The 24899-nt window shown below is 43.6% G+C and overlaps 1 protein-coding gene across 1 annotated transcript in view; it reads left to right on the plus strand.

The window, feature by feature from the left end:
• Positions 1-24899, plus strand: part of LCT (lactase) — a 71883-nt gene that overhangs the window by 24824 nt on the left and 22160 nt on the right. The window contains exons 6-9 of the mRNA XM_089916057.1: positions 3138-3864; positions 18462-19107; positions 21353-22903; positions 23560-23828. Coding sequence (XP_089772183.1) covers positions 3138-3864; positions 18462-19107; positions 21353-22903; positions 23560-23828 — 3193 coding nt within the window. The remainder of the gene's footprint in view (positions 1-3137; positions 3865-18461; positions 19108-21352; positions 22904-23559; positions 23829-24899) is intronic.

The following is a 24899-nucleotide window of genomic DNA, read 5'->3' on the forward strand; positions in this document are numbered from 1 at the left end:
GTGCACACAGCTAGCAGAGCTGGTGTTTAAACCCCTGCCTTCTAGTTTAGATCTTGTTGGAGGCATTGTGAGGTTGTGGACGAGCAGGCTGGGTTAATGATAGATCTGCCCATCCCTGAAGTTATGTGATCTGAGTAAGTAAGGTGAGTTCTCTGCACCATTTCCTCACACAAAATGTGAAACATCTTACCCGTGAGGAGATGGCATAGATAGGAAAGCCAGCTGTGCAGCAGGGCAGAAGCCTAAATCAGCAGTTTCTCAGGACAAAGGTTTTAAATTATTGTGGGATTGCAAATAATTTCTTAGCACATGACTAAAGTACCAAAATTTGTAAGTGACATACTGAAAAAAAATTAGAGTAGATTTGAGGTTATCTCCATAATTATATCATTCTCATGCACTTATATTCCAATGCGCTTCTCGAGAAAAGTTTGGTGTGGAAGCCAGTGCAGGGAACTTCCCAGAACCCTCAGCTCTCCGTGGGGGTATGTTACACACCTGAGCATCATATACCGTGTGTCAAGGAAGGACCAAGGCCCGGAGGCAATCATTGGCTTCCCAGACCTTCAGCTAGAGCTCACCTCAGACATTTCTAGCACAGCTCTGTCCAAGATCATAAACTTCAGTTGCCACCACCTCGTTGTACCTTTTCTCTCCCAGCATTTGGCTGTCCTCAGCTGTGTCTCCTTCCATTGTTCAGTCCTCTCAACTCACTTCAAATCTGCAGTTCAGATCACCAGAGCCTAAGCAGCTGCCCACGTCAGGCTTTGTGCCGGCAGTGTGAACAGTATGATGAGCAAGGAGATCAGAACGGCTCTCTGTTCACACGTGGAGCCAGCTGAGGAGTGCTGGGCTATCTTTTCCGAAAATAAAACTCAAGAGGTCATAATAAACGTGGTACCCTGGGGACTTCCCTGGCGGACCAGTGGTTAGGACTCTATGCTTCCCCTGCAGGGGCCACGGGTTCCATCTCAGCTTGGGGAACTAAGATCCCACATGTCGCGCATGACATGGCAAAAGAAAAAGAAAGGGGGCACCCTGAGATCACAATGATTGCAAAACCACAAGACGACAGGAGACACCGGCTCCAGGATTCTCTAACACCTTGATCTCTCAGTACCTTGCCTGCAGGGAAGATCCAACATTGGCTAACGTTAAACCGAGAGTGGGGGCGGGGGGTTCTCACTCAGGTGGATGTTGATGGAGAACCTGCAGGGGCAGGTGGAAGCGCGTCCTGAGAGGACGGGCATCATTTTCTTGTCAGAGTGTTTTAGACCTCAGAAGTGAGACAGAGAGGCCCACCAGTGATTCTAGCACAGAGTATGGCAGGAGATACAGACTGCTCCCCAGAGGAGGGAAAAAGAGCATTACCTGGGATGCTCTGAGGTGGCTTAGAGTGGGGGGTGAGGGGTGGCTGAAGGAGGGCACTTGGAGGGCTGGGCATAGAGACTTTCTGTGCTAAATCTCTTCCCAAGTTAGGCAAACCCAGGACTCCCAGCTTCAAGGCCTGTATGGCAAGTTCTGTGTTATCCAGGGGCAGTTTGTTTCTTCAAGACCTCTTCTCACCCAAGCCAGAAGGATGGTCATAGTCAGAAGGGTTGGGTCAGAACAGCTGGCACCCCTCCATGCCCCTGGTGTGCTCCAGAGTCATGCATCTGTTTTGGGTAATCCACAAATATAGGCTATCATTTCCCCTCACCACTTTTCTACCAAATGCGGATGAGTTGATGCTTCATAAAATAGGAGGAGCTTAAGTTTGGAAGGTCCAGCCTCCACTCCACGGGAGGGAGGTCTTTCTGCAGTGTCTCCGTCACTTCTACCGGTTCTGTGCTCTGGGCCAACCTTGTATAAGTGTCAGCCCCTCGATGGCCCAAGGACAGGGAGATACTCTTGTACTCCACTCCCTCTCCTCATGTGTGTTCTTTTCTCCAGGCCAAACACACCCGCCTCCACCAATCCTTCCTCAAGGTTGCCCTCTGCTGGTGTAACTGCTGCATGTTATCACGCACTGCTTTCCAGCCTGCAGGACAGGACTCAGATAGAGAAAACAATAAAGAAAGAAGGGACGGAGGGAAGGAGGAAGGAAGGAGAGAGAAGGAAAACAGATTAGAAGTAAATAGAATATATCAGACTTCATTGCGTATGAGAATAGCATTTTTATGTTATGCTTTATTTTAGCTCTGTTTATTTCTGATACATTTATTTCTGAAATAAAACATAACATGCACATAAATGCCTACACATCTACACACATACATAGTGATATGTGGTTAAAAGCACAGATTCTGTGCTGTACCATTTGCAAGCTGTGTAATCTAGGAGGAGTTCTCATTTTTTAAAAAAACAAGATGTAAGTTTATTGATATAAATAAAGCCTGAAGATGGACAGTCTAGAGTGGGTAAAAATCATCAGGAATCCAGGCTCCTATCTTGTTGCTTTGTTATTCTTAACAAAACTTCTACCTCATGGTGCAGGATGGATGCTTGAGCTCCTGCCATTATGACCATAATCCAGGCAGCATGAAGAAGAAAGGAGGTTATAGTCAGGGTTGACATTTGAGTGGTACACATCAGTAGAGATGCACCAGTCATTCAATTATTGAAATATTTCTGTACCAGCTGGTAAGTAGCTGCTGGCCCCCTGATGCCCGAAGTTACTCATTTCTTTAAGTCTCAGTTTCCTCCTCTGTAGTAAGAAGATAAATAATGTAGTACTTATCTTGTATACTTATTTTGAAAATTAAATGAGATAATGTACATACATTTTTATCATAGTGGTCACCATAGAATCAAAAGTCTCAGTAAATTGAAGTCATTATTATTAGCTATGTTTTATAAATATACATTATAAGAAGAAAAACTTTCATCAGAACTGAAGACTGTATTCAAGGGTGATCTAATACAGCAAACAGCAGCATTGGTACAGTATTTTCACTCATGCAGGAGCAATGATAACTCACCTAAGAGGAGACAATAATAATAATTTTCCCATCTACTTGCTGCCCATGACTTTGGGTCGGTGTTTCTGGAATCTTTACTGATTAAACACATTGTCACTGTTCATCGGTCTGGGGGCATTTGTAACTTACAGAGTCATTACTTATACTATGTCCCTTTATGTCACTTCACTCCTACAGCTGGTCTTGTTCTCTGACTGACAACCTGACCCTCCAGACTCTCCTGCAGCTGGACCCGGAGACAGCAGTAGACTCCTCTCTGCCCCACTCAACCTATCAGAGAGTCTGGGAAATGTTTGCCAACCAGTCCAGGGCAGAAAGGGATGCTTTCCTGCAGGATGTTTTTCCTGAGGGTTTCCTCTGGGGCGTCTCCACAGGGGCTTTTAATGTGGAAGGAGGCTGGGCCGAGGACGGAAGAGGGGCGAGCATCTGGGACAGAGTCGGGCACCAGAACACTGGCAAGGGCCAAGCAACGCCAGAGGTGGCCAGTGACAGTTACCACAAGGTGGACACTGACGTCGCCCTGCTTCGTGGCCTCCGGGCCCAGGTCTACAAGTTCTCCATCTCCTGGTCCCGCATCTTCCCCACTGGGCAGGGGCAGAGCCCCAACCTCCGGGGCGTCGCCTACTACAACATGCTGATCGACAGGCTGCTGGACTCGCACATCGAGCCCATGGCCACGCTGTCCCACTGGGACCTGCCTCAGGCCCTGCAGGATCGCGGCGGGTGGCAGAATGAGAGCATGGTGGATACCTTCCTGGACTATGCGGCCTTCTGCTTCTCCACATTTGGGGACCGTGTGAAGCTGTGGGTGACCTTCCACGAGCCGTGGGTGATGAGCTACGCGGGCTACGGCACCGGCCAACACGCACCGGGCATCTCCAACCCAGGGGTGGCCTCTTTTAAGGTACTTCCCATCCTTGCAATGCCTACTTGTTGGAAGAGAAAGGACATTGGGTTAGAAAAATGTTATTTTACCTTCCCATCAGCAAGTCTTTCCTTTTTTTTTCCTTTAAAGGAAATCAGAGGGAGGGAGGGAAGGAACCATAAATTCTTAATCACCTTATTTGTCCAAACACTATTCTGGCACTTTAAAAATTGTTGCCACCTCCTCAGAACGGCTCTGATGGATGAGGGAATCGGGGCTTAGGAGGAGAAGCAATTGGTCGTGCTGACATTGCTAGTGGGTTAGCAGTGTGAAGCCAACATTTGAGCCCAAGTCCCTTGACTCCAAAGCAAGTTTTCCATGTCAGCCAGGACTCTTAATTGCAAGTGACAGAAAACCCAACCCAAACTAACTTAAACAAGGAGGGAATTTCTGAGTTCTGGAAACTGAAGAGTCTTAGTTTTAGCTGATCAGAGTGGAGCTTGATTAGACCACAGATGATGTTACCAGGACTCGATTTTTCTTCTTCTCTTGCTCCCCTCACTGGCTTTATTCTTGGGCAGGCTGGTAGCCAGATGGCTGCAATCCTTCTCTCATTATTTCAAGATCAGCAGAAAACAGAAAACACAGCTTGCCTCTGTTCTGGCGTTCCCAGGAAAGTTCTCCCCGTGCTCATGGTCTCTGCATGGGTCGTGTGCCCATCCCTGAACCAGTCACTGGTCTAGGCTAGGGGACTGTGTGGCACTGATTGGTTTTGACCCAGGTCCCAGCTCTACCCCTCAACACACTGAGAGACAGGGAGGTGGGGCGGGGGGAGGATGGTCTTTCCAGAGGGAAATCAGGGTATCATTTCAACAAGAAGGTGATGTGTATCCTTGAGACAAAATTTAAAATGGCTTAACATGTGTCCCATCCATCATTTCCCTTTTTCTTCAAAAGCTCCCAGGAAACCTACCAGCTTCCCTGGCTGCATTCTTCAGGACAATTAGTCTAGCTTTCCCCCAGCACCTTTTGGGTTCTCTTCTCTTCTGAAAGAGGAGCATTCACTGGGCCCCAGGCTAGATGTTAAGTGCCATCAAGACACTTAACTGTCCATTAGAAAATTAGAGAACAATTCAAAATACCCACAATGAGAGTGAGCTGGAATACTGTGAATAAATGACTCAGTGAAATGCCAAAATATAGCGCTTATGTCAAGGCTTCCATTCTGCTCTTGTTCAGCAAGTGACTGTACCTACGGAGACAGAGAACACTTCTGAAAGGGGAAAGCTTGAACCTTTCTGTTTGTCTCTTTGTTTTAAAACTCATCCCAGCCTTTACACCTTAGGCTTCTTATCCCTACAGCCGTGGCTCCTGAGACTTTTCTACACAGACTTTTTTTTTTTTTTTAAACATCTTTATTGGGGTATAATTGCTTTACAATGGTGTGTTAGTTTCTGCTTTATAACAAAGTGAATCAGTTATACATATACATATGTTCCCATATGTCTTCCCTCTTGCGTCTCCCTCCCTCCCACTCTCCCTATCCCACCCCTCCAGGCTGTCACAAAGCACCGAGCTAATATCCCTGTGCCTTGCGGCTGCTTCCCCCTAGCTATCTACCTTACTACGTTTGTTAGTGTGTATATGTCCATGACTCTCTCTCGCCCTGTCAAAGCTCACCCCTCCCCCTCCCCATATCCTCAAGTCCGTTCTCCAGTAGGTCTGCGTCTTTATTCCTGTCTTACCCCTAGGTTCTTCATGACATTTTTTTTCCCCTTAAATTCCATATATATGTGTTAGCATACGGTATTTGTCTTTTTCTTTCTGACTTACTTCACTCTGTATGACAGACTCTAGGTCTATCCATCTCATTACAAATAGCTCAATTTCATTTCTTTTTAAGGCTGAGTAATATTCCATTGTATATATGTGCCACATTTTCTTTATCCATTCATCCGATGATGGGCGCTTAGGTTGTTTCCATCTCCGGGCTATTGTAAATAGAGCTGCAATGAACATTTTGGTACATGACTCTTTTTGAATTTTGGTTTTCTCAGGGTATATGCCCAGTAGTGGGATTGCTGGGTCATATGGTAATTCTATTTGTAGTTTTTTAAGGAACCTCCATACTGTTCTCCATAGTGGCTGAACCAATTCACATTCCCACCAGCAGTGCAAGAGTGTTCCCTTTTCTCCACACCCTCTCCAGCATTTATTGTTTCTAGATTTTTTGATGATGGCCATTCTGACTGGTGTGAGATGATATCTCATTGTAGTTTTGATTTGCATTTCTCTAATGATTAATGATGTTGAGCATTCTTTCATGTGTTTGTTGGCATTCTGTATATCTTCTTTGGAGAAATGTCTATTTAGGTCTTCTGCCCATTTTTGGATTGGGTTGTTTGTTTTTTTGTTATTGAGCTGCATGAGCTGCTTGTAAATTTTGGAGATTAATCCTTTGTCAGTTGCTTCATTTGCAAATATTTTCTCCCATTCTGAGGGTTGTCTTTTGGTCTTGATTATGGTTTCCTTTGCTGTGCAAAAGCTTTGAAGTTTCATTAGGTCCCATTTGTTTATTTTTGTTTTTATTTCCATTACTCTAGGAGGTGGGTCAGAAAGGATCTTGCTGTGATTTATGTCATAGAGTGTTCTGCCTATGTTTTCCTCTAAGAGTTTTATAGTTTCTGGCCTTACATTTAGGTCTTTAATCCATTTTGAGCTTATTTTTGTGTATGGTGTTAGGGAGTGATCTAATCTCATACTTTTACATGTACCTGTCCAGTTTTCCCAGCACCATTTATTGAAGAGGCTGACCTTTCTCCACTGTACATTCCTGCCACCTTTATCAAAGATAAGGTGTCCATATGTGCGTGGGTTTATCTCTGGGCTTTCTGTCCTGTTCCATTGATCTATCTTTCTGTTTTTGTGCCAGTACCATACTGTCTTGATTACTGTAGCTTTGTAGTATAGTCTGAAGTCAGGGAGCCTGATTCCTCCAGCTCCTTTTCTTGTTCTCAAGATTGCTTTGGCTATTCGGGGTCTTTTGTGTTTCCATACAAATTGCGAAATTTTTTGTTCTAGTTCTGTGAAAAATGCCAGTGGTAGTTTGATAGGGATTGCATTGAATCTGTAGATTGCTTTGGGTAGTAGAGTCATTTTCACAATGTTGATTCTTCCCATCCAAGAACATGGTATATCTCTCCATCTATTTGTATCATCTTTAATTTCTTTCATCAGTGTCTTATAATTTTCTGCATACAGGTCTTTTGTCTCCTTAGGTAGGTTTATTCCTAGATATTTTATTCTTTTTGTTGCAATGGTAAATGGGAGTGTTTTCTTGATTTCACTTTCAGATTTTTCATCATTAGTATATAGGAATGCCAGAGATTTCTGTGCATTAACTTTGTATCCTGCTACTTTACCAAATTCATTGATTAGCTCTAGTAGTTTTCTGGTAGTATCTTTAGGATTCTCTATGTATAGTATCATGTCATCTGCAAACAGTGACAGCTTTACTTCTTCTTTTCCGATTTGGATTCCTTTTATTTCCTTTTCTTCTCTGATTGCTGTGGCTAAAACTTCCAAAACTATGTTGAATAAGAGTAGTGAGAGTGGGCAACCTTGTCTTGTTCCTGATCTTAGTGGAAATGCTTTCAGTTTTTCACCATTGAGGATGATGTTTGCTGTGGGCTTGTCATATATGGCCTTTATTATGTTGAGGAAAGTTCCCTCTATGCCTACTTTCTGCAGGGTTTTTATCATAAATGGGTGTTGAATTTTGTCGAAAGCTTTCTCTGCATCTATTGAGATGATCATATGGTTTTTCTCCTTCAATTTGTTAATATGGTTTATCACATTGATAGATTTGCGTATATTGAAGAATCCTTGCATTCCTGGAATAAACCTCACTTGATCATGGTGTATGATCCTTTTAATGTGCTGTTGGATTCTGTTTGCTAGTATTTTGTTGAGGATTTTTGCATCTATGTTCATCAGTGATATCGGCCTGTAGTTTTCTTTCTTTGTGACATCCTTGTCTGGTTTTGGTATCAAGGTGATGGTGGCCTCGTAGAAGGAATTTGGGAGTGTTCCTCCCTCTGCTATATTTTGGAAGAGTTTGAGAAGGATAGGTGTTAGCTCTTCTCTAAACGTTTGATAGAATTCACCTGTGAAGCCATCTGGTCCTGGGCTTTTGTTTGTTGGAAGATTTTTAATGACAGTTTCAATTTCAGTGCTTGTGATTGGTCTGTTCATATTTTCTATTTCTTCCTGATTCAGTCTTGGCAGTTTGTGCATTTCTAAGAATTTGTCCATTTCTTCCAGATTGTCCATTTTATTGGCATAGAGTTGCTTGTAGTAATCTCTCATGATTTTTTTTATTTCTGCAGTGTCAGTTGTTACTTCTCCTTTTTCATTTCTAATTCTATTGATTTGAGTCTTCTCCCTTTTTTTCTTGATGAGTCTGGCTAGTGGTTTATCTATTTTGTTTATCTTCTCAAAGAACCAGCTTTTAGTTTTATTGATCTTTGCTATCGTTTCCTTCATTTCTTTTTCATTTATTTCTGATCTGATTTTTATGATTTCTTTCCTTCTGCTAGCTTTGGGGTTTTTTTGTTCTTCTTTCTCTAATTGCTTGAGGTACAAGGTTAGGTTGTTTATTCGAGATGTTTCCTGCTTCTTAAGGTGGGCTTTTAGTGCTGTAAACTTCCCCCTTAGAACTGCTTTTGCTGCATCCCATAGGTTTTGGGTCGTCGTGTCTCCATTGTCATTTGTTTCTAGGTATTTTTTTATTTCCTCTTTGATTTCTTCAGTGATCACTTCATTATTAAGTAGTGTATTGTTTAGCCTCCATGTGTTTGTATTTTTTACAGATCTTTTCCTGTAATTGATATCTAGTCTCATGGCGTTGTGGTCAGAAAAGATACTTGATACAATTTCAATTTTCTTAAATTTACCAAGGCTTGATTTGTGACCCAAGATATGATCTATCCTGGAGAATGTTCCATGAGCACTTGAGAAAAATGTGTATTCTGTTGTTTTTGGATGGAGTGTCCTATAAATATCAATTAAGTCCATCTTGTTTAATGTATCATTTAAAGCTTGTGTTTCCTTATTTATTTTCATTTTGGATGATCTGTCCATGGGTGAAAGTGGGGTGTTAAAGTCCCCTACTATGAATGTGTTACTGTCGATCTCCCCTTTTATGGCTGTTAGTATTTGCCTTATGTATTGAGGTGCTCCTATGTTGGGTGCATAAATATTTACAATTGTTATATCTTCTTCTTGGATCGATCCCTTGATCATTATGTAGTTCTACACAGACTTTTATGAGAAAGTCCACCTCACTTTTTTTTTTGTGTGTGTGGCTGCGTTGAGTCTTCGTTGCTGCGTGCGGGCTTTCTCTACTTGCAGCGAGTGGGGGCTACTCCTCGTTGTGGTGCATGAGCTTCTCATTGTGGTGGCTTCTCTTATTACGGAGCACGAGCTCTAGGCGCGCGGGCTTCAGTAGTTGTGGCACGCAGGGTCAGTAGTTGTGGCTCGCGGGCTCTAGAGTGCAGGCTCAGTAGTTGTGGCACATGGGCTTTGTTGCTCCGCGGCATGAGGGATCTTCCCGGGCCAGGGCACTAACCCGTGTCCCCTGCATTGGCAGGCGGATTCTTAACCACTGCACCACCAGGGAAGCCCCACCTCACTTTTCTCTTTCAATTCTTCCTTTTATTTATAAAACATTATGACACCATTAAGGAAAAATTTCCAAGAAAAGATCTTTTTCATAGTTCTACTGGTATTTCCTTCCAGTCGTGGCTTCCTTACATTCATAGTGTAGTCACAGTGTGCACTCAGCTTAGTGCCCTTGTTTTCTTTTTGTTGTTGTTGTTTTTATTGAAGTATAGTTGATTTACAACATTGTGTCAAGCTCTGCTATACAGCAAAGTGATTCACTTATACACATATAGACTTTTTTTTTTAGGTATTTAGTCTTTATTCTGAATCTGATAGACAACAGTTATTTTTTTAATTTTTAAATTTCATTTAATTTATTTTTTTATACAGCAGGTTCTTATTAGTCATCAATTTTATACACATCAGTGTATACATGTCAATCCCAATCACCCAATTCATCACACCACCACCCCCCCCACTGCTTTCCCCCCTTGGTGTCTATACATTTGTTCTCTACCTCTGCTTCTCAATTTCTGCCCTGCAAACCGGTTCATCTGTACCATTTTTCTAGGTTCCACATATATGCATTAATATACGATATTTGTTTTTCCCTTTCTGACTTCACTCTGTGTGACTGTCTCTAGATCCATCCACGTCTCAACAAATGACCCAATTTCATTCCTTTTTATGAAAAGGAATTGTATTCCATTGTATATATATATACCACATATTCTTTATCCATTCGTCTGTCAATGGACATTTAGGTTGCTTCCATGACCTGGCTATTGTAAATAGTGCTGCAATGAACATTGGGGTACATGTGTCTTTTTGAATTACAGTTTTCTCTGGGTATATACCCAGTAGTGGGATTGCTGGATCATATGGTATTTCTATTTTTAGTTTTTGTGTGTGTGTGTGTGTGTGGTACCCGGGCCTCTCACTGTTGTGGCCTCTCCCGTTGCAGAGCGCAGGCTCAGTGGCCATGGCTCACGGGCCCAGCTGCTCCGCGGCGGACCGGGGCATGAACCCGTGTCCCCTGCATCAGCAGGCGGACTCTCAACCACTGTGCCACCAGGGAAGCCCTATTTTTAGTTTTTTTAAGGAACTCCATACTGTTCTCCATAGTGGCTGTATCGATTTACATTCCCACCAACAGTGCAAGAGGGTTCCCTTATCTCCACACCCTCTCCAGCATTTGTTGTCTGTAGACTTTCTGATGATGCCCATTCTAACTGGTACGAGGTGATACCTCATTGTAGTTTTGATTTGTATTTCTCTAATAATTAGTGATGTTGAGCAGCTTTTCATGTGCTTCTTGGCCATCTGTATGTCTTCTTTGGAGAAATGTCTATTTAGGTCTTCTGCCCATTTTTGGATTGGGTTGTCTGTATTTTTAATATTGAGCTGCATGAGCTGTTTATATATTTTGGAGAGTAATCCTTTGTCCGTTGATTCGTTTGCAAATATTTTCTCCCATTCTGAGTGTTGTCTTTTCGTCTTGTTTATGGTTTCCTTTGCTGTGCAAAAGCTTTGAAGTTTCATTAGGTCCCATTTCTTTATTTTTGTTTTTATTTCCATTTCTCTAGGAGGTGGGTCAAAAAAGACCTTCCTGTGATTTATGTCAAAGAGTGTTCTTCCTATGTTTTCCTCTAAGAGGTTTATAGTGTCTGGTCTTACATTTATGTCTCTAATCCATTTTGAGTTTATTTTTGTGTATGGTGTTAGGGAGTGTTCTAATTTCATTCTTTTACATATAGCTGTCCAGTTTTCCCAGCACCACTTATTGAAGAGACTGTCTTTTCTCCATTGTATATCCTTGCCTCCTTTGTCATAGATTAGTTGACCATAGGTGTGTGGGTTTATCTCTGGGCTTTCTATCTTGTTCCATGGACCTATATTTCTGTTTTTGTGCCAGTACCATATTGTCTTGATTACTGTAGCTCTGTAGTATAGTCTGAAGTCAGGGAGTCTGATTCCTCCAGCTCCATTTTTTTCCCTCAAGACTGCTTTGGCTATTTGGGGTCTTTTGTGTCTCCATATAAATTTTAAGATTTTTTGTTCTAGTTCTGTAAAAATTGCCATTGGTAATTTGATAGGGATTGCACTGAATCTGTAGATTGCTTTGGGTAGTATAGTCATTTTCACAATATTGATTCTTCTAATCCAGGAACGTGCTATATCTCTCCATCTGTTGGTATCATCTTTAATTTCTTTTATCAGTGTCTTATAATTTTCTGCATACAGGTCTTTTGTCCCCCTAGGTAGGTTTATTCCTAGGTATTTTATTCTTTTTGTTGCAGTGGCAAATGGGAGTGTTTACTTAATTTCTCTTTCAGATTTTTCATCATTAGTGTATAGGAATGCAAGAGATTTCTGTGCATTAATTTTGTATCCTGCAACTTTACAGAATTCATTGATTAGCTCTAGTAGTTTTCTGGTGGCATCTTTAGGATTCCCTATGTATAGTATCATGTCATCTGCAAACAGTGACAGTTTTACTTCTTCTTTTCCAATTTGTATTCCTTTTATTTCTTTTTCTTCTCTGATTGCCGTGGCCAGGACTTCCAAAACTATGTTGAATAATAGTGCTGAGAGTGGACATCCTTGTCTTGTTCCTGATCTTAGAGGAAATGCTTTCAGTTTTTTACCATTGAGAATAATGTTTGCTGTGGGTTTGTCATATATGGCCTTTATTATGTTGAGGTAGGTTCCCTCTATGCCCACTTTCTGGAGAGCTTTTATCATAAATGGGTGTTGAATTTTGTCAAAAGCTCTTTCTGCATCTATTGAGATGATCATATGGTTTTTACTCTTCAATTTGGTAATATGGTGTATCACATTGATTGGTTTGCATATATTGAAGAATCCTTGCATTCCTAGGGTAAACTCCACTTGATTATGGTGTATGATCCTTTTAATGTGTTGTTGGATTCTGTTTGCTAGTATTTTGTTGAGGATTTTAGCATCTATATTCATCAGTGATATTGGTCTGTAATTTTCTTTTTTTGTAGTATCTTTGTCTGGTTTTGGTATCAGGGTGATGGTGGCCTCATAGAATGAGTTTGGGAGTGTTCCTTCCTCTGCAGTTTTTTGGAAGAGTTTGAGAAGGATGGGTGTTAGCTCTTCTCTGTTTGATAGAATTCACCTTGAAGCGATCTGGTCCTGGACTTTTTTTTTTTTTTTTTTTGGTGGTACGCAGGCCTCTCACTGTTGTAGCCTCTCCCGTTGTGGAGCACAGGCTCCAGACGCGCAGGCTCAGCGGCCATGGCTAAAGGGCCCAGCCACTCCACGGCATGTGGGATCTTCCCGGACCAGGGCACGAACCCGCGTCCCCTGCATTGGCAGGTGGACTCTCAAGCACTGCGCCACCAGGGAAGCCCGGTTGGAAGATTTTTAATCACAGTTTGAATTTCATTACTTGTGATTGGTCTGTTCATATTTTATATTTCTTCCTGGTTCAGTCTTGGAAGGTTATACTTTCCTAAGAATTTGTCCATTTCTTCCAGGTTGTCCCTTTTATTGGCATAGTGTTCCTTGTAGTAGTCTCTTAGGATGCTTTGTATTTCTGCAGTGTCTGTTGTAACTTCTCCCTTTTCATTTCTAATTTTATTGATTTGAGTCCTCTCCCTCTTTTTCTTTTTTTTTTTTTTTTTTTTTTTGCGGTACACGGGCCTCTCACTGTTGTGGCCTCTCCCGCTGCGGAGCCCAGGCTCCGGGCGCACAGGCTCAGCGGCCATGGCTCACGGGCCCAGCCACTCCGTGGCATGTGGGAGCCTCCCGAACTGGGGCACGAACCCATGTCCCCTGCATCGGCAGGTGGACTCTCAACCACCGCGCCACGAGGGAAGCCCTCTTTCTTTTTCTTGATGAGTCTTGCTAATGGTTTATCAATTTTGTTTATCTTCTCAAAGAACCAGCTTTTAGTTTTATTGATCTTTGCTATTGTTTTCTTTGTTTCTATTTCATTTATTTCTGCTCTGATCTTTATGATTTCTTTCCTTCTGCTAACTTTGGGTTTTGTTTGTTCTTCTTTCTCTGGTTCCTTTAGGTGTAAGGTTAGATTGTTTATTTGAGATTTTTTTTGTTTCTTGAGGTAGGCTTGTATAGCTATAAACTTCCCTCTTAGAAGTGCTTTTGCTGCATCCCATAGGTTTTGGATCATCGTGTTTTTATTTTCATTTGTCTCTAGGTATTATTTGATCTCCTCTTTGATTTCTTTAGTGATCTCTTGGTTATTTAGTAATGTATTGTTTAGCCTCCATGTGTTTGTGTTTTTTATGTTTTTTTCCCTGTAATTCATTTTTAATCTCATAGCATTGTGGTCAGAAAAGATGCTTGATATGATTTCAGTTTCTTAAATTTACTGAGGCTTGATTTGTGACCCAGGATCCTGGAGAATGTTCCATGCGCACTTGAGAAGAAAGTGTAATCTGCTGTTTTTGGATGGAATGTCCTATAAATATCAATTAAATCTGTCTGGTCTATTGTGTCATTTAAAGCTTCTGTTTCCTTATTTTCATTTTGGATGATCTGTCCATTGGTGTAAGTGAGGTGTTAAAGTCCCCCACTATTATTGTGTTACTGTCGATTTCCTCTTTTATAGCTGTTAGCAGTTGCCTTATGTATTGAAGTGCTCCTATGTTGGGTGCATATATATTTATAATTGTTATTATTATATCTTCTTCTTGGATTCATCCCTTGATCATTGTGTAGTGTCCTTCCTTGTCTCTTGTAACATTCTTTATTTTAAAGTCTATTTTATCTGGTATGAGTATTGCTACTCCAGCTTTCTATTGATTTCCATTTGCACGGAATAACTTTTTCCATCCCCTCACTTTCAGTCTGTATGTTTCCCTAGGTCTGAAGTGGGTCTCTTGTAGACAGTATATATATGGGTCTTGTTTTTGTATCCATTCAGCAAGCCTGTGTCTTTTGGTTGGAGCATTTAATCCATTCACATTTAAGGTAATTATCGATATGTATGTTCCTATGACCATTTTCTTAATTGTTTTGGGTTTGTTTATGTAGGTCCTTTTCTTCTCTTGTGCTTTCCACTTAGAGAAGTTCCTTTAGCATTTGTTGTAGAGCTGGTTTGGCGGTGCTCAGTTCTCTTAGCGTTTGCTTGTCTGTAAAGCTTTTGATTTCTTCATCGAATCTGAATGAGATCCTTGCCGGGTAGAGTAATCTTGGTTGTAGGTTCTTCCCTTTCATCACTTTATCATGCCACTCCCTTCTGGCTTGTAGAGTTTCTGCTGAGAAATCAGCTGTTAACCTTATGGGAGTTCCCTTGTATGTTATTTGTCGTTTTTCCCTTGCTGCTTTCAATAATTTTTCTTTGTCTTTAATTTTTGCCAATTTGATTACTATGTGTCTCGGCATGTTTCTCCTTGGGTTTATCCTGTATGGGACTCTCTGCGCTTCCTGGACTTGGGTGACTATTTCCGTTCCCATGTTAGGGAAGTTTTCGACTATAATCTCTTCAAATATTTTCTCTGATCCTTTCTCTCTCTCTTCTCCTTCTGGGACCCCTATAATGTGAATGTTGTTGTGTTTAATGTTGTCCCAGAGGTCTCTTAGGCTATCTTCATTTCTTTTCATTATTTTTTTCCTTATTCTGTTCCACAGCAGTGAATTCCACCATTCTGTCTTCCAGGTAACTTATCCGTTCTTCTGCCTCAGTTATTCTGCTATTGATTCCTTCATGTGTAGTTTTCATTTCAGTTATTGTATTGTTCATCTCTGTTTGTTTGTTCTTTAATTCTTCTAGGTCTTTGTTAAACATTTCTTGCATCTTCTCGGTCTTTGCCTCCATTCTTTTTCTGAGGTCCTGGATCATCTTCACTATCATTATTCTGAATTCTTTTTCTGGAAGGTTGCCTGTCTCCACTTCATTTAGTTGTTTTTCTGGGGTTTTATCTTGTTCCTTCATCTGGTATATAGCCCTCTGCCTTTTCATCTTGTCTTTCTGTGAAAGTGGTTTTTGTTCCACAGGCTGCAGGATTGTAGTTCTTCTTGCTTCTGCTGTCTGCCCTCTGGTGGATGAGGCTATCTACGAGGCTTGTGTAAGTTTCCTGATGGGAGGGACTGGTGGTGGGTAGAGCTGACTGTTGCTCTGGTGGGCAGAGCTCAGTAAAATTTTAATCCGCTTGACTGCTGATGGGTGGGCTGGGTTCCCTCCCTGTTGGTTGTTTGGCCTGAGGCAACCCAACACTGAAGCCTACCTGGGCTCTTCGGTGGGGCTAATGGCAGACTCTGGGAGGGCTCACGCCAAGGAGTACTTCCCAGAACTTCTGTTGCCTTGTCCCCATGGTGAGCCACAGCCCCCCCACCCCCGCCTCTGCAGGAGACCCTCCAACACTGGCAGGTAGGTCTGGTTTAGTCTCCTATGGGGTCACTGCTCCTTCCCCTGGGTCCCGATGCACACACTACTTTGTGTGTGCCCTCCAAGAGTGGAGTCTCTGTTTCCCCCAGCCCTGTCGAAGTCCTGCAATCAAATCCCACTAGCCTTCAAAGTCTGATTCTCTACGAATTCCTCCTCCCGTTGCGGGACCCCCAGGCTGGGAAGCCTGATGTGGGGCTCAGAACCTTCACTCCAGTGGGTGGACTTCTGTGGTATAAGTGTTCTGCAGTCTGTGAGTCACCCACCCAGCAGTTATGGGATTTGATTTTACTGTGATTGCGCACCTCCTACCATCTCATTGTGGCTTCTCCTTTGTCTTTGGATGTGGGTATCTTTTTTGGTGAGTTCCAGTGTCTTCCTGTCAATGACTGTCCAGCAGCTAGTTGTGATTCTGGTGTTCTCACAAGAGGGAGTGAGAGCACGTCCTTCTACTCCGCCATCTTGGTTCAGGCTCCCTAGACATTCTTCTTTAAGTATTCTTTTTTCATTATGATTTATCCCAAGAGATTGGATATAGTTCCCTGTGCTATACAGTAGGACCTTGTTGTTTATCCATTCTAAATGTAATAGTTTGCATCTACCAACCCCAAACTCCCTGTCCATTCCTCTCCCTCCCCACCTCCCCCTTGGCAACCGCAAGTCTGATCTCTATGTCTGTGGGTCTGTTTCTGTTTTGTAGATAGGTTCTTTTGTGCCATATTTTAGATTCCACATATAATATCATATGGTATTTGTCTTTCTCTTTCTGACTTATTTCACTTAGTATGATAATCTCTAGTTGCATCCATGCTGCTGCAAGTGGCATTATTTTGTTCTTTTTTATGGCTGAGTAGTATTCCATTGTGTATATGTACCACATCTTCATTATCCGTTCATCTGTCGATGGGCATTTAGGTTGCTTCCATCTCTTGGCTATTGTGAATAGTGCTGCTGTGAACATAGGGGTGCATGTGTCTTTTTATTTTTTATAGTTTCAGGTTCACAGCAAAACTGAGTGGAAGACACAGAGACTTCCCATTTACTCCCTGCCCCCACACATGTATAGCGTCCCCCGTTATCGACATCCCCCACCTGCACGGCAGATTTGTTACAATCAAAGACATATACAATGATCTATACACCGACGCATTATCATTCTAGTGCCCATTTTTTACTTGAAATGTCATTAAACCTTTTCCATGTCATTACATGATCACAGTGATTGTTTCTGATGGTTGCCTAGTATTCCACTGAGCACCCTGCCCCAACACCAGCAAGCTTAGAAGGGAAGCCTTCCTGCCTTTTGGAAAGGAGCACACTTTGCTGTTGGAGATTAGGACCCACCCAGTTAAGAACTAACATTTGGGACGTTAGAAGCAGTCAGGAGCTTCTCTTCCTAGAGCATGTTTTGGGTGTAAAATTCTTCACATGATAAAAAGGAAAAGAAAAAGGCACTAAGCAGTAGCAAACCTCCTCCTGCACTCCAAGTTTCTGCTCTGTGCTGTATGTACACAGTTGCATTGAATCCTCCTGGATGGATCCATAATTACCCACTTCCTGCAGACAAGGAAGCTGAAGTCGAGGGAGAAGATGGTTTGAGTTTACTGAGCATGTTAGTGATAGAGTCAATATTCAGATGTAGGCTTGTTATACTCCAGATACCCCACCTTTGCCGTTTCTCCTGGTGCTCCACCAAGGAAAGATGTTGACATTTGTAAGACCATGAGTTGTAAGACCATGAGTTAAGTCTACAGCAGATCCTGGTTGTGGTTTCTCTTCCTAGACTTCATTAAGTAGAAAGGAGAACAGGAAAGCTAGAAATAATTTCCCCCTCTTTTGTGTGTTAACTAAAATGATTGCCCCTGCCAATTAGTTGTGGACTAGTCAATAAGCCCTTACTGGGACTTCCCTGGTGGCGCAGTGGTTAAGAGTCTGCCTGCCAATGCAGGGGACACGGGTTTGAGCCCTGGTCCGGGAAGATCCCACATGCCACGGAGCAGCTAAGCCCGTGTGCCACAACTACTGAAGCCTGCATGCCTAGAACCCGTACTCTGCAACAAGAGAAGCCACCGCAATGAGAAGCCCACGCACTGCAACAAAGAGTAGCTCCCGCTCAACACAACTAGAGAAAATCCACACACAGTAACGAAGACCCAATGCAACCAAAAATTTAAAAAAAAAAAAAAAGCACTTACTGAGGACAGAGGCAGAGGAACTGTGGGTGATGATCCAGGCCTGGGGTCAGACTGCCTGTGCTCTCCCCTTCTCTGGATCCTGTATTCCTCACCTGTATCATAGTAATAGTATTTGTACTTGCCACATAAGTAAGGATCACACAAGATAAGCCATTGACACCTGTTATTGTTAATGTGTTTGTGGTGCTGTCGCTATCGACCTGGTGATGGTGGTGATGGTGGTGTTGACTTGTTGACACAGTTGTGGATATTGTTGACATTGTTGCTGTTGACTTTATTAACTTGCTACCATTACTGACTTTGGTGTCAACTTGCTGACGTTGTTGTTGACTTGTTATTGGCTTGTGGGTGCTGTTGTTGTCACTAAGACCTGTATTTCCTTCTTTCTTCCTCACAAGGTGGCTCACGTGGTCCTCAAGGCTCATGCCAGGGCTTGGCACCACTACAACAGCCAACATCGCCCACAGCAGCAGGGGCGGGTAGGCATTGTACTGAACTCAGACTGGGCAGAGCCCCTGTCCCCAGGGAGGCCTGAGGACCGGAGAGCCTCTGAACGCTTCCTGCACTTCATGCTGGGCTGGTTTGCACACCCCATCTTTGTGGATGGAGACTACCCGGCTGCCCTGAGAGCCCAGATCCAACAGATGAACAAACGGTGCCCCAGTCCTGTGGTCCAGCTCCCTAAGTTCACCGAGGCAGAGAAGCAGCTCCTGAAGGGCTCCGCTGACTTTCTGGGTCTGTCCCATTACACTTCCCGCCTCATCAGCAAGGCCCAAGGAGATACCTGCGTCCCCAGCTATGATACCATTGGAGGCTTCTCCCAACACGTGGACCCTGCGTGGCCCCAGACCGAATCCCCTTGGATTCGTGTGGTACCCTGGGGTATAAGGAGGCTGTTGCAGTTTGTATCCTTGGAATACACAAGAGGCAAAGTTCCAATCTACCTGGCTGGGAATGGCATGCCCATAGGGGAAAGTGAAGATCTCATCAATGATTCCTTGAGAATAGACTACTTCAATCAATATATCAACGAGGTGCTCAAGGGTAAGAACGTGGATATGCTGGTGATTGGAACGTGGGTGGTACTTCATCAAGTCTTCAGAGTTTTGTTTTGAGGGACAAAGACAGTCTCCCAAGGAAATGAAGCCAAAAAGTAGTATTTGTAGTAATAGTGTGAGTCCTTCATATCAGCCTCCTGTCTCCCTCAAAGGCCTCAAGCCTTTACTTTTATATTGCTGGTGCCTACAGCACTCCCTTCTGCACTCTGCCTATCTGAGTCCTATCTATCCATCAAGCCTCATCATCTTTTAATGCATTTAGTTAACAAATATTTATTGAGTGCCCATTACATGCCAGACACTGTGCAAGACAGTAGGGGTACCATATTGAACCAACACCATCTTTTCCCAGAGGGGACTCAGAGTCTACAGAGGGACGCAGACAGAAAAGTGCAGTATATGGTGATGATGGCATTACAGGGTGGCAGGAGGACACTCAGGGTGGGACTCCAGCCCATTAAATCTTCCCCCATCGCTCCAGCCTGGCCTGATCTTCATTTCCTTTAACGGGGTATAAAATCTACATTCCACATCATTCACTTTGGTCCACTTAACCTGTACCTACAGTCTCATTTTTACCTTATATGTCTTTTTATTTCAAGTAAAAAGGAGCGGCAAATAGGTTTCATCTCAGTACGCCAGTCCTAATCAACTGATAGTGGCTAGCTGTCTGCCTAGAGGGCTGTGTTGAGAAGATTTCGAGGCCTTGTCTAGAATCAAAGAGGAAGAGTTAAAAAGTGACCCCTGCCCTGGGCGCTGCAGTAAGGAATGGAGACCTACATCCCACTGTTTGTGAAGTCAGACTTCACCTGTACTCTCCTCAGTATCAAGGAATCCCTTTAAGACATTATCTCAAGTGATCCTTGAAACGGCCTGGTTCAGTAAATGGGGGCAGATATTATCTTCATGGGACAACTGTGAAAACCGATGCTCTGAGAGATTAAATGATATGCCCAGACATCCAGTGAGTGGAGCCATAGGCCCTTCTGTTTCTGGCTCAGCAATTCCTTCTGCCCACTAACCTATGAGGCTTTTATTCATCTTTATGTTCCCAGAGCCTAGCACAGCGTGGGATAAAGTAGGTGCTTACTAAATTATCTATTGAGTGAATGAGCGACGTTACCTACCTCTTACACAGTCATCCACAGCTATTGCTCTGACTCCTGGTTGACTCACTAGAACATTTTTAATTCTTTCACAGTTCTGGAGGCCAGAAGTCCAAAATCAAGACGTCACTAGGAACACTTTCCATCCAAAGCCTCTGAGGGAGAATCCTTCCTTGCCTATTCCAGCTTCTGGGGGCTCTAGGCCTTCCTTGGCTGTGGCTGCCTTCACCTTCACATGGCCTTCTCCCCTATGTCACTTATGATGATGCTTGTCACTGAATTTAGGACCCACCTTGATTAATCCAGGATGGTCTCATTTTGAGATCCTTAACTTAGTGAATTATATTTGCAAAACCCCTTTTGCCAAATAAGGTTACATCAGTAGTACCAGGGGTCAGCACTTGGATATACCTTTTTGGGGACCACCATTCAAGCCACTGAATCAGAGAATACTTTTTTTTAGGCTTTACTTCTCCTTTTAAAAACGGAATGCGTGATTATTTCATGTCAATATTACTAAACATAAAGAAGAAAAAACAAAAGCATATTTTCTAAAGATTAAATGATTTATGTATTCTGTATTAAACCAAGGAGTCCTGACACTAGCAGATGGGGCACTTTTTCTTTATTATTCATTTTAAGGTAGGGACACACCTTTCGATTGAGACTTATGGCCATAGATGTGGCCTGATGTTTTGTGTGGGTCTTACGGATTTTCCTTTTACTTGTTATGAGGAGGAAAAAGGGTTAATATCTTGGGGGTAACCCAAGTCACCTCCCGAACTTTCATGTTAAAAGGAAAACCTTTTAAAAGTAACATCAGCCCTTTGCAACTCTGTCATCATTTCAGACCCCAACCAATCCTTGCTTAACACACACCCTTACTTCTTGCCAGCTCCAATCCTAATTCTCGACAAACAATTTATGTAACCTTGCAGTTTTTGCCTTTATAAGTGTCCCCCATTTTATAGTGGAACACAATTCAAGTGCTTCTTGACTCTGTGTCTCCCGGGCTGCAGTGCTAACAAACCCCAAAGTAGACACCTCTATTTTAAAAGTAATAAAAATAAAAGGCAACATCAGTAACAGACTTTAAAACAATCCCAATTTTGGTTTTCTCCACAGCTGTCAAGGAGGACTCAGTGGATGTTCAATCTTACATTGCTCGTTCCCTCATCGACGGCTTCGAAGGCCCCTCTGGGTACAGCCAGAGGTTTGGGCTGTACCATGTCAACTTCAACGACAGCAGCAGGCCAAGGACTCCTAGGAAATCTGCCTACTTTTTCACCAGCATGATTGAAAAGAACGGTTTCCTCACCAAGGTAGTAAAAAGACTGCCACCACCCAGTAAAGCAAACGTCCCCCGGAAAATCAGAGCCTTCACGTTTCCATCCGAGGTACCCTCCAAGGCTAAAGTAGTCTGGGAAAAGTTCTCCAACCAACCCAAGTTTGAAAGAGATTTGTTCTACCACGGCACGTTCCGGGATGACTTCCTGTGGGGCGTGTCCTCGTCAGCCTATCAGATTGAAGGAGCTTGGGATGCTGACGGCAAAGGCCCCAGCATCTGGGATAATTTTACCCACACACCAGGGAGCAACGTGAAAAACAGTGCTACTGGAGACATAGCCTGTGACAGCTATAACCATCTGGATGCTGATCTGAATATGCTTCGAGCTTTGAAGGTGAAGGCCTATCGCTTCTCCATCTCCTGGTCTCGGATTTTCCCGACTGGAAGAAACACTTCTGTCAACATACGTGGTGTTGATTATTACAACAGGCTGATTGATGGCTTGGTGGCAAGCAGCATCTCTCCCATGGTGACACTGTTCCACTGGGACCTGCCCCAGGCCCTCCAGGATATTGGTGGCTGGGAGAATCCTTCCTTGATTGAGTTGTTTAACAGCTATGCAGACTTTTGTTTCCAGACCTTTGGTGACAGAGTCAAGTTCTGGATGACTTTTAACGACCCCACATCCCAGGCATGGTTGGGGTATGGCTCAGGGGAATTTCCCCCAAATGTGAACGACCCAGGCTGGGGACCTTACAGAATTGGCCATGCAATCATCAAAGCTCATGCCAGAGTCTATCACACTTACGATGAGAAGTACAGGCAAGAGCAGAAGGGGGTCATCTCTTTGAGCCTCGGTGCACACTGGGCAGAGCCCAAGTCGCCGGGGGTCCCCAGGGATGTGGAGGCAGCTGACCGAATGCTGCAGTTCTCACTGGGCTGGTTCGCCCACCCCATCTTCCGAAACGGAGACTATCCCGATGCCATGAAGTGGAAAGTGGGGAACAGGAGTGAACTACAGCACTTAGCCACCTCCCGCCTGCCCAGCTTCACTGAGGAAGAGAAGAGGTACATCTCAGCTACGGCCGACGTGTTTTGCCTCAACACCTACTCCTCCAGAATCGTGCGGTATGCAACACCCAGGTTAAACCCGCCCTCCTATGAAGATGATCGGGAGCTGACCAAGAGGGAAGACTCTTCCTGGCCCTCCACGGCAGTGAACAGAGCTGCATCCTGGGGGATGCGAAGACTGCTCAACTGGATCAAGGAAGAGTACGGGGACGTCCCCATTTACATCACTGAAAACGGAGCAGGGCTGACAGATCCGAAAGTGGAAGATACCAATAGGATATTTTACCACAAAACCTATATCAATGAAGCTTTGAAAGGTACGTGAGTGTTCATGTCCCCCTTACAAAATCTCCCAACGTCCACATGTCATGTGCCTGAAATGGTTTGGCAGAGTGGATTACACACCATCAACAGCTCTCCCTTTTATACCCTAATTCCGTAATTCTTTCCCGGTCTGGGGTTACATATCCCTTTGGGAATCTGAAAAAAGCAATGGTCATCTCCCCAAATGTACACACAGGGTCCCACAGGAGTATTCTCATGGGTCCATTCACTCATTATTGTGACAAGTTCTATTGTCACTATGTGACAAGTTCTATTCTAAGTGCTGGGGACACAGCAGTGAACAAAATAAACAACTTTCTGCTGACACGGAGCTTATATTCTGGTGGGTTCCATGCACCCTAGAGCAATAAACTCTTCTCTAATTCACATTTCTGTATTTAACTTCTAAAGTAGGCTGAGACTCTTGAATTTCAGACATGTCCCTTTACCCCAACAAAAGAATTTGATTTTGCAAAGATCAGTAATTAATACTTGCTATGGGGGCATCAGTGTTGACAAAAAGAAAGAGACAAGATGATCTATCAGGGCACACATTACTTGTGTGCACAAGTTGGTGGTTTAGGACTACCTGCAGTGAGGAGTCCTCCTGGTATAAAGCTCTCATCTGCTGTCTGTGGAACGTTCCCAGCCTACAGGCTCGACGGTGTTGACCTTCGAGGATATGCTGCATGGTCCCTGATGGACAGTTTTGAGTGGCTAAATGGCTACACGGTCAAGTTTGGACTGTACCATGTTGATTTCAATAACGTGAACAGGCCTCGCACAGCAAGAGCCTCTGCCAGGTACTACACGGAGGTCATCATCAGTAACGGCATGCCGCTGCCCAAGGAAGACGAGTTTCTCTATGGACAGTTTCCCAAGGGCTTCAGCTGGAGTGTGGCTACCGCTTCATATCAGGTGAGGAGTTCAGGACAATTCACCATCTACAGCAAACCTACTATGTGCCAGGCTCTGGGCTCAGGGCTGGAGAGGGCAGGTGGGAGCAGTGGATTTTTATAGACCTGTGGGAGGGAAGTATGGCTACCTTGCAGGGGGAGTCTGGGAGGCCCTTTTCCCAGACAGCTTGGCTTCTTCACATCCTCAAATTCAGGCGGGCCATCACAGTTACAAGGGCTGTGCTGAGATGGGTGTTAGCAGGCCAGATGGCGCAGGTGGAGCCTGGAAGAAATACTTAGGCAAAGACATGCAAATATGAAGATTCTCAGCCGGATGCCTTTATTTCTCACTTAGTCTCTTCCCAGCAGACAGTTCGATCAAAATGGCTATCACATGGGCCTGGGCGTTTTCTGATGTCCTAATAACATCATACCTCTACCTTATTCATGCTAAATGAAGCTCACTAATACAGAAAATATGAGGATTTACTTTTCCTCAGAAAAGAAAGAAAGATAAAAAACGAAGAGTGACTTGCCCAGGCAGTTAGGGGTGTGACCCTGCCTTACATCTTCTTCCTCCATTTATTTTCTTTGATACAGGAGTAGGGGTTTGTATTCCCAGTGTGGAACCTGGGTGGGGTTAGTGGTCTGAGCTGACTTGACTCTGGGTTGCTCAGCCCTTGGATTTTTTCTAGGTGACTATAGCTGCTGAAAATGTTTCTGAGGAAGGTGAGGGTAGCTACCCCCAGACGACCAGACTACCAAGGTATAATGAAGTCTCAGACCAAATTCTGCCATATCCAGACATATGTTAACTAAGCACACTAACACAGGAACTATTCATGTATCCTATTCCATGGCCTGGAGAAAACCTCAGCTCTTGGTCCTCTTCGGTGCTCTGGTCAACACTGTACATGAAAGGTTTACTTGAGGAAATGACAAGATTTCAGAGACAGGATCCTGTTGCTCCAGGGAGACAGAATCTTCTGTAGCAGGGTTTCTCCAGCTGGGTCTGATTGACATTTGGGGCTGGATAGTTCTTTGTTGTGGGCCTGTCCTGTGCACATGTAGGATGTTTAGCAGCAAACCTGGC

Source organism: Delphinapterus leucas, chromosome 8, assembly GCF_059928025.1.
Source record: "Delphinapterus leucas isolate spDelLeu-1000000601 "Yukka" chromosome 8, BTC_Dleu_Yukka2, whole genome shotgun sequence".
In the NCBI taxonomy this organism is placed as follows: domain Eukaryota; kingdom Metazoa; phylum Chordata; class Mammalia; order Artiodactyla; family Monodontidae; genus Delphinapterus; species Delphinapterus leucas.